Here is a 16,153-nt window from a genome sequence, read left to right as displayed (position 1 = left end):
CCTGTGGTCTTCCCCCTCCTCTGGAGGAAGAGTCTGTGGTCCTGCTCCCGGGGTCAAAGAGCTGCCGCAAGTGCAGAAGGCTTGGGGGGCATTTGGGGCAGTTTTTCACCAAAGGTGCTGGTGGTTGGCCCGCTCTGGACATGGCCCCATGGCCCGTGCAGGGCTTGGCTTCACCCTGCCTGTCTAAGGCGTAGATACAGCTGGGGAGAACCAGCCCTTACTAAATCTGTATAGGATTCCCAGCTGGGAGGGCTGGAGAAAGGCTGGAATTGCACAGGTAGACTCCAGACTTAGGCTGCAGCTGCGGCAAGACTGAATTTCCACGCGAATGGGGACAGAGTTGGTTCCTGGGTCTGAGGCCAGTGGTGGGAACGGTACAGGATGGGGCAGGTTGGCTGGCTCAGCTGCGAACGTGAAAAGAAAATGGCTCGTGTTCTCAGCGAGTTGGGAGCCCACGGTGTCAGGGCTCCCAGAACAGCCCAGCGTTCCTGGGCAACGGCGTGGAGGTTTGAGGGCGTGGAGCTGCCCAGTGTGGACTGTGCTGGGGACACAAGACCACTTGGCTTAGGCAAGGCCAGCCGGTGCCCCCTCCCACCCTGAGCAGGACAGTGGGAAGGGAGGCCCCAAGGAGCCCCCTGGGTTGGCTGCATCCCTGGGTGGGTCCTGGAGGTGTCTTGTCTTGGTTCCTGCCCATTCTTTTAAGCCCAACTTCTAACCTCCTTTTGGTCCTAGAGCAGCTTGCTTCCCTTCTAAGGGACCGGGCCACTTGAGTTTTCTGTAAATAACTGCATAGCTCAGTTGGTAAAGAATCCGCCTGCAAAGCAGGAGACCCTGGTTTTATCCTTGGGTTGGGAAGATCTGCTGGAAAAGGGATAGACTACCCACTCCAGTATTCTTGGGCTTCCCTTGTGGCTCAGCTGGTAAAGAATCTGCCTGCAATGCAGGAAACCTGGGTTCGATCCCTGGGTTGGGAAGATCCCCTGGAGAAGGGAACAGCTACCCACCCAGTATTCTGGGCTAGAGAACTCCATGGACTGTATAGTCCATGGGGTCGCAGAGTCGGACCCGACTGAGTGGCTTTTACACGTTCAGGCTGCAGCGTCTGTCACAGGTGTTGCTCTTAGCTGCTGTGGGTGGCGCGGCCACAGGAGGCAGGAGCAGGCGGGTGGGCCGGTCCCAAGAGCATCTGGCCTGCAGTGGCCTGTGGCCACGGCCTGCGCGCTCCGGGGAGCCTGCCGCGCCCCTCTCTGACCCCGGGCCCTGACGGGTGCAGGCGACAGGAGGGGCCAGTTGGAACCAGGGCCTGCAGTGGCCTGTTGCACAGTTGTCTTGTTTTAAGAGAGAAGCTTTGCTCTGCGTAATGCTCAGAATCGCAACATCAGTAAGGGAAGCACCCAGTAGATAAAATTACACTCCGCAGGATAGAATGCTGAAATAGTTGGAGGTGGCCCAACATGAGGTGCTCCTTATCATAAAAACATCCATCACCACCTGTAGTATAGGTAGCTGATGGGAAGTTGCTGTGTGGTCCAGGGAGCTCTGTGAGAAGCTTGGGGCTCTGGAAGGTGGGGTGGGGCGCTGGGGGAGGTTCAGGGTGTGGGGACATGTAATGCCTGTGGCTGATTCATGCTGACGTATGGCAGAGACCAACACAACACTGTAATGCCATTATCCTCGGATTAAAAATAGATAAGTTAAAAAAAATAGTATCCTGATTCAAAATTTTAAATTAAAATCATTTGTACATGTGATGCCATTGCTTCTTGTTGGAAATGAAGAAACTTGGGATCCGCCCCTGGCCTCTGGAGTCAGTGTGACATTTTACCAGGACCCTGGATGATTCACAGGCACCGAGGTTGAGAACCGTGTGTTCTATTATGTGACGATGACAAAATAAGATAGATTTCCTAGGGAGGGTCCTGGGGTTTTACAGGACTGCACGGGGTCCCGAACGTGAGGAAGTGCTGAATCGATGGCCTGGTCTTTCCCCTCTCACCAGAGCTGGAGCATGACCGGCCTGCACCCCGCGGCCCTGCAGGGCCGGCCCTGCACCCGCGTGATGCTCCGCCCGCTGTCTGTCCCTGTCAGCTGCTCTCCCTTCCACGCTGCTGCTTCACGCAGAGCTGCTGCACTTGGCCTGGCTCATGACTGCGAGCCAGGGGTCTCTGGGTTCCAGTTCTTTCTCCTAACGCAGCGGCTATTTGTACCCTCAGCATCTGACATTCAAGGCTCCTTCTTAAATATTTTTTTCAAAGCTTTGCTTTACTTTTGTATCTATGGAAACAAGCCTAGAAATGCTCTCTAAATGCAAAAGAACAACTCAGCAAATATCCATTTGTTGGAAAGTACTACTGCGTTCCAGAGAACCTGTCTGAGGACAGAGAGCTAGGAGACACTCACAGTACCACTCAGAACCCACCTCGTCCCGGTGAAGCGGGCGTGTGGGGCTGACCTTAGTGCCCCAGGTGTGCTTTGCCCGCCGTGCAGCCAACCACCCAGGTCTGCCGCAGAGAGAGGCCCGTGTGGAGCCACAGAGCCTGGCCTGAAGCCCCAGAGGGGAAGGAGTGGGTGGACAGGTGAGGGGAAGGGGCGTGCAGGCCGTGGGAGCAGGCCTGTCGCCGCCACTCCTCCTGGACCGTCGTGGGCAGCAGCCAAGCCCCCCCATCTCCCCTTCCCCTCCCACTCTCCCCTTTGGTCTCCCCTTCCCCTCCACTCTCCCCCCGGTCTCTGAAGCTTCCGCTCTGGCTTTGATCTGAGGTCTGGGTGCCCTTGCCGCCCAGGTGAACACCATTTGGGGGCTGTGCGCTCTGGGCTGCAGCTCTTTAATCTCTTGCTTGTTTTTCAGAGTCTTGTTCCAAGACAAGAGGGTTCTTACATGGAAGCGGTTTTTCCTGCCTGGATACCCTGCCCTGAAACACACTTTTGCTTTTGATCTGACGGAAACATCCAGAAGCAGCGCAGTGGGTGCAGGGGCGCCTGTGTAGGGTCTGTGCCTGGGGTTGAGAGAGGGGAGGAGATGGGGCGGAGCTGGCCTCGCGCTTCCCCTTGAAATATTGCGGATGAAGACTGCTTTCGAGAGGGCATCTCTTCATCCTCACACCTTCTCTTTCGACGGAGTTCCTAGAAAAGAATGCAGGGTGATTCACAGAACTTCAGGGCTTCAAGCCCTTAGTGTTTCCACAAGAGACATGGCGAGAAAGTGGCGTTTAGGCTCTGGCGTTGAAGCCACGTTGATAAGGAGGCTGCTACCCAGGGTGTGTGGACTCCTGAGGGTTAGGGGGACCTGGCAGCCACAGCATCGCTGCCAGGGTGTGGCCGTGTGCCCGGGGACGTGGCTGTGCCGGGGGCGTGGCTGTGCCCTGGGGGCAGGGCTGTGGGCAGGGGGTGTGGTGATGTGCCGGGGCGTGGCTGTGCCGGGGCATGGCTGTGCCCTGGGGGCGGGGCTGTGGGCAGGGGGCTGGGACCGTGTCGGAGCAGGGTCACCGTGCCGGGGCGTCTGCAAGTGAGGGACAGACAGGTTTCTATCCTGCAGTCTTAGAGTGTAGGCTGTCGTGTCTGCCACATTCCCCCCACCAGGGCCGCTACAGCCGTGGTGAGAGCACCTCCTTAGACACTGTGACTGAGAGGGGTTGGGTGTCTGTCCCGAGAGGCCGGCGTCCGCGCTCACAGGACTCGGCTCTTGCGCCCCTTGTGAGCACCGGGGCTGCACCGGCTCCCGTCCTCCACCCGGGGGCCGGCGGAAACTCCTCAGCGAAGGGCGGGAGCGTGAGTGCAGGCAGCTGCTGCGGGCCTCGAGGAAGGCAGGCCTGGGGCCGGTGTCCAGGTGACAGCTCTGATGCCACCCGGCTGACGGCCGCTTCCTGTGTCAGCCGTGAGCTCCGTTCCGCCGGGCTTGACAGGCATCTACAAGGTGAGTTAGCACTGGTCCACAGCCGCCTGTGGTCCCTGCGGCTGTCTCTCGGGCCGGGAGTGAGGCTGGACCTCCCCTGCGGCGGTGAAGGACGCGCCCACCACGCAGGCCCAGCGCATCCGCCTCTCGGCTCTCCAGGGGCGGCCCCTGCACCGCGAGCCCAGCAGCCACAGAGAGAGGGGGACCGTCGGCGCCCGGCCCACCAGGTCCTGCCCTGGACCTCTGCCCCTCAGGAAGGGCCCCTCCCGCTGCCCAGTGGCTGGTCAGGCACCGGGGCATCCTGCCTCCGGAGCAGGGTGGACACTCATGGAAGGAGGGGTGACGTGCTGCACTGAATCTCTTGTGCCGCTGTGTCGGTGCCCCGTCTCTGAATAAAGGGAGTCACCGGGCTGGCTGAGCCTCTGGCTGAGTGTGGACACCTCGGGTCCTGGAGGAGGCCTTGGAGAGTTCTCGTCCAGCTCCTTCATGAGCTGGGGAGAGCTCCTCATACACCAGCTCGGCTGGTTTACCCAGCGCCTGCCCTGCCCCTGGGAAGGCCTGGACCACAGGCCACCTGTGTGGGCATCATGACGATCTGGGGACCTGTGCCCAGCTCTGCCCCAGGGGCTCCAGGGGAGCCCTCAGCACCCACCCTGAGGGTCCCCCAGCCTGTGAGCACTGTGCTGGGGGCACCCGCCTTCTCCCCACTGGGGTTCAGTTGCTCAGTTTGATTCAGGCACGAAGCGTCGTATACAGAGGCCGCACACATGTTCTGCTTCTAGGTTGCTGCTGTTTAGATGTTTACAGTCAAGGAGCAGCTCCTGGAAAAGAGAAATGGCCCAGACGAGCAGAGAACAAGTGAAGGACTTGCCAGTCAACATCAACACCAAAACCTAAAAAACACCGACCAAACCCCCAGCCCAAGCAGCTGTCTGCCCACCGGCTGGGCATCCTGGTGCCCCGGGTGGCCCTGCTCCCGGCTGGCGTCCTCTTGTTCCCTGTGGTTTCCTCGCGTCCGCTCTGAGACGTGCCTCAGCCAGGCCTCCACAGTGCATGGGTGGGCTTTGCTGTGCCTTCCCTGGTCTCCAGGGGGCTGGTGGCCCCGAATCCAGGCACACTAGTGGCCCTCTCCAAGTGACCTGCCTCCCCCCTGCCAGATTGGGAGCTGCTCCCCGGGCGCTGGGCCGGGGGCAGAGCCGCTGCAGGGGCGTCACCATGGGGGTGCAGCAGAGGGCCCCCGGGGTGTCTGCCCACCCGCCCTCTGCGTGCCTCCCGCCCACCCTCCGGCCCTCTGCCCCCTCAGGTGGCTGGTCACCGGTGGAATAACGTGCAGGCTGCTCTCCTCCCCCAGGTCTGCCCCCTGCACACGGGAGAGAAGGGCCGCAGGGTGGGGGTGGCTTGAGGAGTCCGGCTGAGGTCTGGACCTGCCTACACCAGTGAAAGTCTCATGGCCTCGCTTGCTCCGGGAGCTGTGGTGAGCACACACCCTCTTCCCTGGAATGGCGTGGGGTCATGGGGAACAGCATGTTTGGGGCAGAGACAAACTGGGCTTCTGGACATGAGTGATTATTCTTTTTGAGTCCTGGTTTCCTCATCTGTAAAACGGGAACAGCGCAGTGCAGGGTTATTGTAGGACCAGGTCATCAGTGTTTATCTGATGTGGGACTAGGTCACAGTGTTCATCCGACGGGCTGGGTCACAGAGCTCATCCGACGTGGGGCTGGGTCATGGCGCTCGTCGGACAGCAGCTTGGGAATAAGCTGTACAAGGTATTGGGAGGGCCACATAATATATCGTTCACCCAGGAGAAGGGACAGGGGATGGAGAAATGAAAGACCCACGTGTAAGGAGATGTTCTGGGGAAAACTGCCGCTGGGAAACCATGACATACTTGTTGTCAGCACGCACCGCGTTGCCCTGTGCCAGGCGATGTCGCTGTAGTTTTCTTTGGCTCCGATAGAAACCGTTCTTGGCTGAGGAGCGTGATCAGTTCTCAGCTTAACAAAATTGGGTGCGAATATCTTGGTTTCTGAGCCTCTTCCTGTTGCCCGGTAGACGATCCATTATCACTGCTCCCATTCTTGTTCCGTGTGAGAGGGAAGCTGTTTTCCTTCTGGTGAGATGATTTGCTTTACATTCATTTTTTCTTACGTTTTCCGGTCGTAAAGCCTCTGTGTTGTGTCAGTGTGTGTTTCTGCCCATCTCGGCACTTTTAGAAGCCCTGGGGGAGGTGAGTGAGCTGTTTTGACTCGGGCTGGGCGAGAAGGCCAGGTCTGGAGGTGACGGGCCAGGGCAGAGGTGCCGGGTTGGGGGCCGGGCCCACGGGCTCCCCTAGCGGGGCCCGCTGGGGTGGGGGCACTGCAGTGGAGAGGACAGGTCGGGGCGGGTGGGGCCGAGTCTCCAGCCAGCCGGGCGATGGGGTCCAGCTCACACGGACTGTTTCCACCACACACAGGACAAAACCCTTCCCAAATGCCTTGTGGGAGTGAGGGGCTGTGAGAGGCAGGGCCGGGTGGGCCCCGCCCGGGAGAGCAGGTCGACTGCAGTTCTGATGAGAGCAGGAGAAGGCACAGCAGGATGGTCATGAGACCCTGCTCAGAGTTCAGAGGGAGCGAAGGGAAGACGTCACACCGAAGCTCAGAGTGTGCGCGCGTGTCTGTTGTGTTTGAGAGTGTGTCTGCTGCATCCACATCTGTGTGTGTGCTCTGAAGCCAAGGGAGACCTGCGGATGTCAGGGGTCAGGGGGCTGCGCACACACCGCCCAGCCTTCAGGGACAAGGTGGCCCACACCCTTCCAGTGAGCCAGCCTGGGCTTTCTTCCCAGATTTAACTCTGCCTTCAGAGTGAGCCCTGGCCCCGAGGCCATCCTTTTACTGGACCCGAGGCCGCGGCTTGAACAGTGGTGAGTGGGGGCCGGGGGGTGTGTGGACCTGGGCCAGGAGTGGGTCTGAACCAAGCTCTGGCAGACAAACATCTCTTTCTCTCCTGACGATTTATGGCTTATATTTAAAATGAAGTTTGATCTTTCTTAATTTTAGCCCAGGTAACAACACAAGCAAGTTAGTGGTCAAATCAGCAAGTGTCCTGGCTGGGAGAGATGTGCTCTAGCTGTGAAAACCAGGAAGCGTTGAGGTCTCTGCCATGCATTTTCTCCAGCCCCCTGGGATAGACCAAGCCAGGTGAACACTGAGCAGGTCTTCCTTCCGGGGCTGGCGATCAGGAGTGAATTGCGAGGCACATCCTATTCAGGGCGCACCTGGCGGTCAGCAGGAGCCCAGCAGGAGGGGGGGGTGAATAAAGCGTCTCCCTGCTGTCTTTTCCAGCAGTCTCACCTGCCACTCACACGTGACACACACTGAGTCCTCGCTGTGAGCGACTCCGTGGCCCGAGCGGGCGCCTGCCCTTGCCCCTGCATCCTGCCTTTCTTGAGGGCTTCTGTGGGCACAGGAAATGCACTGCCATCATCCCAGTCAGTAACGAGGAGGGGCTCCCCCAAGGGCTGGGCAGTGGGCACGGCGGCCCGAGCCCCAGGAAACTCGCAAGGCCCTTGGCAGCTGCGCCTGGTTGTTGGCTGAGTGGTTCTCCCTCTGGGTGATTGAGCAAGCCTTCACTGTTGTTCAGACACTAAGTCATGTCCAATTCTTTGCGACCCATGGACTGCAGCTCACCAGGCTTCCCTGTCCTTCACTATCTCCCAGATTTTGCTCAAACTCATGTCCATTGAGTCAGTGATGCCATCCAACCATCTTATCTTCTGTTGTCCCCTTCTCGCCCTGCCCTCAATCTTTCCCAGCTTCAGGGTCTTTTCCAAGGAGTCAGCTCTTTGCATCAGGTGGCCAAAGTATTGCAGTTTCAGCTTCAGCATCAGCCCTTCCAATGAACATCCACGGTTGATGTCTTTTAGGATGGACTGGTTGGACCTCCTTGCAGTTCAAGGGACTCTCAAGAGTCTTCTCCAATACCACAAATCAAAAGCATCAGGTCTTCAGCACTCAACCTTCTTTGTGGTCCAACTCTCACGTCCATACATGACTACTGGAAAAACCATAGCTTTGACTGTATGGACATTTGTTGGCAAAATAACGTCTCTGCTTTTTAACATGCTGTCTATGTTTGTCATAGCTTTCCTTCCAAGGAGCAAGCGTCTTTTAATTTCATGGCCGCAGTCACCATCCGCAGTGATTTTGGAGCCCAAGAAAAGAAAATCTGTCACTGTTTCCATTGTTTCCCAATCTATTTGCCATGAAATGATGGGACTGGATGCCATCTTAGTTTTTTGAATGTTGAGTTTTAAGCCAGCTTTCTCACTCTCCTTTTTCACCCTCTTCAAGAGGCTCTTTAATTCCTCTTCACTTTGTGCCGTTAGTGTGGTGTCATCTGCATATCTGAGGTTGTTGCTGTTTCTCCCGGCAATCTTGATCCCAGCCTGTGGTTCACCCAGCCCGGCGTTTTGCATGACGTGCTCTGCGTGTGAGTTAAGTGAGCAGGGTGACAAGACGCAGCCTTGTCGTGCTGTGCTAAGTCGCTTCAGCCATGTCCGCCTCTGTGACCGTTTGCGTGCAGCCCGCTAGGCTCCTTTGTCCCTGGGATTCTCCAGGCAAGAATACTGGAGTGGGTCGCTGTGCTCTCCTCCAGGGGATCTTCCTGACCCAGGGATCGAACCCAGGTCTCCTGCAGCTTCTGCACTGTAGGCAGGTTCTTTACTGCTGAGCCACTGCGGAAGCCCATAGCCTCGTCACACTCCTTTGCCGGTTATGAACCAGTCTGTTGTTCCATGTCTGATTCTAACTGCTGCTTCTTGACCTACATACAGATTTCTCAGGAGGCAGGTCAGGTGGCCTGATATTCCCAGCTCTTTAAAAATTTTTCAGTTTGTTGTGATCCACACAGTCAAAGGATTTAGCATAGTCAATGAAGCAGAAGTAGATGCTTTTTTGGAATTCCCTTGATTTTTCTACGATCCAATGGATGTTGGCAATTTGATCTCTGGTTCCTCTGCCTTTTCTAAATCCAGATTGAACGTCTGGAAGTTCTTGGTTTACGTACCGTTGAAGCCTCACTTGGAGAATTTTGAGCATTACTTTGTTAGTGTGTGAGAGGAGTGCAATTGTGCGGTAGTTTGAACATTCTTTGGCATTGTTTCTTTGGGATTAGAATGACCTTTTCCATTCCTGTGGCTACTGCTGAGGTTTCCAAATTTGCTGGCGTATTGAGTGCAGCACTTTCACAGCATCATCTTTTAGGATTTGGAATAGCTCAGTAGAATTCCATCACTTCAACTAGCTTTGTTTGTAGTGATGCTTCCTAAGGCCCACTTGACTTTGCATTCCAGGGTGTCTGGCTCTAGGTGAGTGATCACACCATCGTGATTATCTGGGTCATGAAGATCTTTTTTGTATAGTTTTTCTGTGTATCCTTGACACCTCTTCTTAATATTTTCTACTTCTGTTAGGTTCATACCATTTCTGTCCTTTATTGTGCCCATCTTTGCATGAAATGTTCCCTTGGTATCTTTTCTTGAAGAGATCTCTAGTCTTTTCCATTCTATTATTTTCTATTTCTTTGCCTTGTTCACTTAAGAAGACTTTCTTATCTCTCCTTGATATTCTCTGGAACGCTGCATTCAGTTGAGTGTATCTTTCCTTTTCTCCTTTGCCTTTCACTTCTCTTCTTTTCTCAGCTATTTGTAAGGCCTCCTCAGACAACCACTTTGCCTTTTTGCATTTTTTTTCCTTTTGGGATGGTTTTGGTCACTGCCCTTCCAAAATCACTGCAGATGGTGATTGCAGCCATGAAATTAAAAGATGCTCACTCCTTGGAAGGAAAGTTATGACCAACCTCGACAGCATATTAAAAAGCAGAGACATTACTTTGCCAACAAAGGTCCATCTAGTCAGGCTATGGTTTCTCCAGTGGTCATGTATGGATGTGAGAGTTGGACTTTAAAGAAAGCTGAGCACAGAAGAATTGATGCTTTTGAACTGTGGTGTTGGAGAAGACTCTTGAGAGTCCCTTGGACTGCAAGGAGATCCAACCAGTCCATCCAGAAGGAGATCAGTCCTGGGTGTTCATTGGAAGGACTGATGCTGAAGCTGAAACTCCAATACTTTGGCCACCTGATGTGAAGAGCTGACTCATTGGAAAAGAACCTGATGCTGGGAGGGATTGGGGGGCAGGAGAAGAAGGGGACAGAGGGTGAGATGGCTGGATGGCATCACCAACTTGATGGCCATGAGTTTGAGTAAACTCCAGTAGCTGGGAGATGGACAGGGAGGCCTGGCGTGCTGCGGTTCATGGAGTCGCAAAGAGTCAGACACGACTGACCGACTGAACTGAACTGAATGTGTAGTGTTACGAACCTCTGCCCATAGTTCTTCAGGCACCTTGTCTACCAGACATAATCCCTTAAATCTGTTTCTCATTTTCACTGTATAATGGTAAGGGTTTTGATAGGTCATTCCTGAATGGCCTAGTGCTTTTCCCTACTTTCTTCCATTGTAGTCTAGATTTTGCAATAAGGAGCTGATGATCTGAGCCACAGTCAGCTTCTGGTCTTGTTTTTGCTGACTGTATAGAGCTTCTCCATCTTCGGCTGCAAATAATATAATCAATCTGATTTTGGTACTGACCATCTGGTGATGTCCATGTGTAGTCTCTTGTGTTGTTGGAAAAGGGTGTGTGCCATGACCGGTGTGTTCTCTTGGCAAAACTGTTAGCCTTAGCCCTGCTGCATTTTGTACTCCAAGGCCAAAGTGAAGTCACTCAGTCGTGTCCAACTCTTTGCAGTCCCACGGACTGTAGCCTGTCAGGCTCCTCCGTCCATGGGATTTTCCAGGCAAGAATACTGGAGTGGGTTGCTATTTCCTTCTGCAGGGGATCTTCCCGACCCAGGGATTGAACCCGGGTCTCCCACATTGCAGGCAGACTCTTGACCGTCTGAGCCAGCAGGACTTGTCTGTTACTCCGGCTCTCTCTGACTTCCTGCTTCTGCCTTCCAGTCCCCTGTGATGAAAAGGATATCTTTTTTGTTAGTTCTAGAAAGTGTTGTAGGTCTTCATAAAACTGGTCAACTTCAGCTTCTTTGACATCAGTGATTGGGACATAGACTTGGATCACTGTGATGCTGAATGGTTTGCCTTGGAAATGAACAGAGATCATTCTGTTGTTTTTGAGATTCTGCCCAAATGCTGCATTTTGGACTCTCTTGTTGCCTATGAGGACTACTCCAAGGGATTCTTGCCCACAGTAGTAGATATAATGGTCATCTGAATTAAAATTGCTCATTCCCGTCGATTTTAGTTCACTGATTCCTAAGATATTGATGTTCACTCTTGTCATCTCCTGCTGGACCATGTCCAGTTTATCTTGGTTCATGATCCTAACATTCCAGGTTCCTGTGCAATATTGCTCTTTATAGCATTGGACTTTAACCACCAGACAACTGAGCATTGTTTCTGCTTTGGGCCAGCCTCTTCATTCTTTCCAGGGCTATTTCTCTGCTCTCCCCACCAGCCTATTGCACACCAACTGACCTGAGGGGCTCACCTCTGGTGTCCTGTCTTTTTGCCTTTTCATACTGTTCCTGGGGTTCTTGAGGCAGGAATACGGGGGTGGTTTGCATCCCCTCCTCCAGTGGACCACGTTTTATCAGAAACTCTCCTCCGTGACCTGTGTGTCTTGGGTGTCCCCGCACAGCATGGCTCACAACCTCATTGAGTTGCACAAAGCTGTGGTCCATGTGATCATTCTGGTTAGCTTTCTGATTGTGGTTTTCCTTCTGGAGGCTGTGGAATTGTAGTTCTTGCTGCTTCTGTCTGCCCTCTGATGGATGAGGATTAATGGCTTATGCACGTTTCCTGATGGGAGGGACTGGCTGTGGGGAAAACTCGATCTTATTCTGATTGGCAGGGCCACGCTCCATAAATCTTTATTCCACGTGTCTGCTGATTGGTGGGGTCTCCCTGTTAGTTGTTTGGCTCGAGGCAGCCCAGTCCTGGAGTCCACAGCTCTGTGGTAGGGCTCAGTGGCGGCCTCCTAAAGGACTTACGTCGACACGCACCTCCCAGGACTGAGGCCGCCCGTGCCCCTACCCTGTTGCAGGCCGCCGTCGACCTGTGCCTCTGCAGGAGACCCTCGCACTCACAGGCAGGCCTGGGGCAGGCTCTTGTGCATCACTGCTCTTTTCCCCTGGGTCCTGGTGTGCATTTGGTTTTGTTTGTTCCTTCCAAGAGTCTCTGTTTCCCCCAGTCCTGTGGAAGTTCTGTAATCAAATGCCACTATTCTTCCAAGTCAGATTCCCTGGGTCTTCCCAGTCCCTTGGCTGGATCCGCAGCTTGAGAAGTCTGATGAGGGGTGTAGAACCTTTGCAACAGTGTGAGAACTTCTTTGACATTACTGGTCTTCAGTTTGTGGGTCACCCACCCGGCGGGTATGGTATTTGACTTTTAATGTGATTGTGCCCCTCCTGCGGTCTCTTTGGGGCTCCTCTGGTGTCCTTGGACGTGGGGTGGAGGTCAGCTACCCTGGCCTGATTTCACTGCTCACAGTGCCAAGACCAGAGGAGCCGAGGGACCCCCTCAGGGTCACTACTTTGGGGGAAAGCAGAGCAGAGTCAGTCTCCTAGGCTTCCCTGTGCCCACTGCCTCTGGGCAGGTGGAGGCATTCACTGGCTTCCTCCCACAGTATCCTCTCCTCCGCTTCGCTGGGCTCTGCAGGTAGAGAGGAACTCTGAGAAGAGGGGACTGGGCGCAGGGGTCTGTGCATGGATGAGGGAGGCGGTGAAGGCGTGTGCTGAGACTGGACTGAGAAGGAAATGCTGTTTCTCACGAGGTTTGGTATTTCAGGAGGATGGAGCTCTGCTTGGAGCTTGGGCCCCGGGCAGCATCCGGCTCACTGCGCGTCTGTGCCCAGGGCCTCCCTCCAAGAGCTTCTCCTCTGAGGCAGAGGGGCTGTAAGAGCGGGCGTGTAAAGCTGTCACAGGGCGGGTGGGACTCCTTTATTCTTGTGAGTGTGGGCAGTTCCGCCCTCTGTGAGACTCGCGCCCTTGGCCCTGGGACCATGCTTTGCCTCCTCTGCAGATCTGGGCCTTCCTCAGTCCACATCTGTCGGGGGAATGAGTTCTCCAGCTGTGGGATTTCAGAGCGATTCCCTTGTGAGGAAATTAATGACCGCAGACTTTACAGGGCCCCCGGGGGTGGATCTCCCTGTAACTAGTAGCTGCCTTCTCCTTGTCCTCCTCCGTCACCCTTCTGTTAACTCGTGAGCATCTGCCCTTCGCCAGACACAGGGGTAGCTGCTCCGGAAATGGTGAGGATAAGAAGACACATCTCTGCGGTTCCTCACCTTGAGTCTCATGCTCAGAGACGTTTTGCCCTTGGGCTGACATCACAGCGCAATGTGGAGAGTCCTGCAGTGGACGCCCAGACCGAAACAACTGACCAGCCTAGTCAAGGGTGTCTCCCTGGGTGACTGTGGACTTGAGTCTTAGTGGCTGAGTAGGATCTGTCAGCTGGAGACACAGCAGCAGAGGCTTTATGCTTCTGAAGGGATGTGTGTACCCAGGAACCATCTGGCTTTTGTTGTCTCCTGCTGGAGCAGGTGTGACTATGCCTGGGGCACCCTAAGGATCTCTCTGAGTGCTGTTCCCGTTGTTCACATCCTCCTGACTGGCCACAGCAGGCACTGAGGGTACATTTCAGGTGTCCCTGGATACAGGGCAGGACGTCTCCCTCCATGCCCTTCCCCTGCCCCGCTTGTGGGTAAGCACTTTCCTTGCCTCCTGTCTGGTCTCTGTACGGAGCACACGGGCCTCCCTCTGTCCGCCTCTGGGGTCCGTATGCCCTGGTGACGCCTCGGTGATGCTGTGGGCGTTAGGCACGGGGGTTTGACAGAGGACCCAGAGGTGCTACCTGGGTGACGTTGCGTGCAGAGCACCATGGGCCTGGCCCCGTGGGGAGCTTGCCATGGAGGTGCCCCCGACGGGCTCACCACTGCCTCCCAGCAGGAGGGGGACAGGATGACTGGTCATCCTCCCGGGGAGAGCCAGCCCTGCTTCATTCCCTCCCCCGACTCGAGCCAGGGGCGAGGGGCCTGGCTTCCAAATGCCCAGCGTCCTCTCACCGAAGCAGGCCCCCAGCGTCATGCGGCCCCTGGGCTCCAGGGCCAGCAGGGCCACAGCCCATGGTGCACTGAGGCTCTGACTTTTTCTCCTCTGTTTTTCCTCCCAGGCTGCTTGTTTGAGGATGGCCTCTGCAGACCCGCTGAAACCTGTGTGAATGGTAAGTGCCAGCCCACGGTGACCCCAAGGCTGGCTTTACTATGTGGAGCGGGGTCCTGGGTGGGCTCATGTTTGAGTCTTCTGAGCACGTGCATTGACCTCGGCACCTCAGGCACTGACGGGGGTTAGGCCAGAGCACCCGCCAAGCCCTCTGCATGCGGGGCCCCAGGCCTGGTGTGAGGCAGGGTCGCCTCTCCCCCACCGTAAGTGTTTGCAGGGTGGGCTCTGTCCCTGCCTGCCTCCCGCCGTGTCCTCCCCACCTGGCGCGGGCGTCCTGGCCCCACCCAGCTCTCTGTGCCACCAGGGGCCTGCAGGCGGAGCCCACGAGTGGGACGTGCCTCCGGGACCCTTTGGTCCAGTCCAGCCTCTGCCCTGCCGCCTCCGAGCTGGCTTGTGTCTGCTGGGCACCCCAGCACGCTGTCGAGGGCCTGCAGGCCTAGATCCAGGGGCGGCTAGGCCAGTGTCCTGGCGAGAAAGTCCTGCTCGGAGCCTGTGGATGCAGGGCTGGGACAGCTGTGTGTGCGTCCCCGCGGCGAACGTGTCCTGGGGACCACGCCGACGTGCTGGATGGCTCTGTTTTGTGTTCGTTCTTTTTGGGGGGGACTCTGTGCAGATTTAGGTCATACCTGAATGGTCTAGTGGTTCTCCCTAATTTCTTCAATTTAAGTCTGAATTTGGCAACAAGGAGTTCATGATCTGAGCCACAGTCAGCTCCTGGTCTTGTTTTTGCTGACTGTATAGAGCTTCTCCATCTTTGGCTGCAAACAGTATAATCAGTCTGATTTCGGTGTTGACCATCTGGTGATGTCCATGTGCAGAGTCTTCTCTTGTGTTGTTGGAAGAGGGTGTTTGCTATGACCAGTGCGTTCTCTTGGCAAAACTCTATTAGCCTCTGCCCTGCTTCATTCCGTGCTCCAAGGCCAAACGTGCCTGTTACTCCAGGTGTTTCCTGACTTCCTACTTTTGCATTCCAGTCCCCTATAATGAAAAGGACATCGTTTTTGGGTGTTAGTTCTAGAAGGTCTTGTAGGTCTTCATAGAACCATTCAACTTCAGCTTCTTCAGCGTTACTGGTTGGGACATAGCCTTAGATTACCGTGATATTGAATGGTTTGCCTTGGAAATGAACAGAGATTGCATTTTTGAGATTGCATTGAGATTGCATCCAAGTACTGCATTTCAGACTCTTTTGTTGACCATGATGGCTACTCCATTTCTTCTAAGGGATTCCTGCCCACAGTAGTAGATATAATGGTCATCTGAGTTAAATTCACCCATTCCAGTCCATTTTAGTTTGCTGATTCCTAGAATGTTGACGTTCACTCTTGCCATCTCCTGTTTGACCACTTCTAATTTGCCTTGATTCATGGACCTAACATTCCAGGTTCCTATGCAATCTTTACAGCATCAGACCTTGCTTCTATCACCAGTCATCATCGAAAAAGCAAGAGAGTTCCAGAAAAACATCTATTTCTGCTTTATTGACTATGCCAAAGCCTTTGACTCTGTGGAGCACAATAAACTGTGGAAAATTCTGAAAGAGATGGGAATATCAGACCACCTGACCTGCCTCTTGAGAAACGCATATACAGGTCAGGAAGCAACAGTTAGAACTGGACATGGAACAACAGACTGGTTCCAAATAGGAAAAGGAGTACGTCAAGGCTGTATATTGTCACCCTGCTCATTTAACTTATATGCAGAGTGCATCATGAGAAACCCTGGGCTGGAGGAAGCACAAGCTGGAATCAAGATTGCCAGGAGAAATATCAATAACCTCAGATATGCAGATGACACCACCCTTATGGCAGAAAGTGAAGAAGAACTGAAGAGCCTCTTGGTGAAAGTGAAAGAGGAGAGTGAAAAAGTTGGCTTAAAGCTCAGCATTCAGAAAACTAAGATCATGGCATCCGGTCCCATCATTTCATGGCAAACAGATGGGGAAACAGTGGAAACAGTGTCAGACTTTATTTTTTGGGGCTCCAAAA

The 16,153-nt window shown here is 54.6% G+C and overlaps 1 protein-coding gene across 3 annotated transcripts in view; it reads left to right on the top strand.

Annotated features, from left to right (window-relative positions):
* The window catches only part of PTPRN2 (protein tyrosine phosphatase receptor type N2), a 600,191-nt gene that overhangs the window by 50,833 nt on the left and 533,205 nt on the right, over positions 1 to 16,153 (top strand). For all 3 annotated transcript variants that reach the window (XM_043464002.1, XM_043464001.1, XM_043463999.1), the window contains exon 2: positions 14,116 to 14,166. In XM_043464002.1, the coding sequence (XP_043319937.1) occupies positions 14,116 to 14,166 (51 nt within the window). The remainder of the gene's footprint in view (positions 1 to 14,115; positions 14,167 to 16,153) is intronic.

This window comes from Cervus canadensis, chromosome 3 (genome assembly GCF_019320065.1).
Source record: "Cervus canadensis isolate Bull #8, Minnesota chromosome 3, ASM1932006v1, whole genome shotgun sequence".
Taxonomy (NCBI): Eukaryota; Metazoa; Chordata; class Mammalia; order Artiodactyla; family Cervidae; genus Cervus; species Cervus canadensis.
This window is presented reverse-complemented; position numbering and strand designations above follow the sequence as displayed.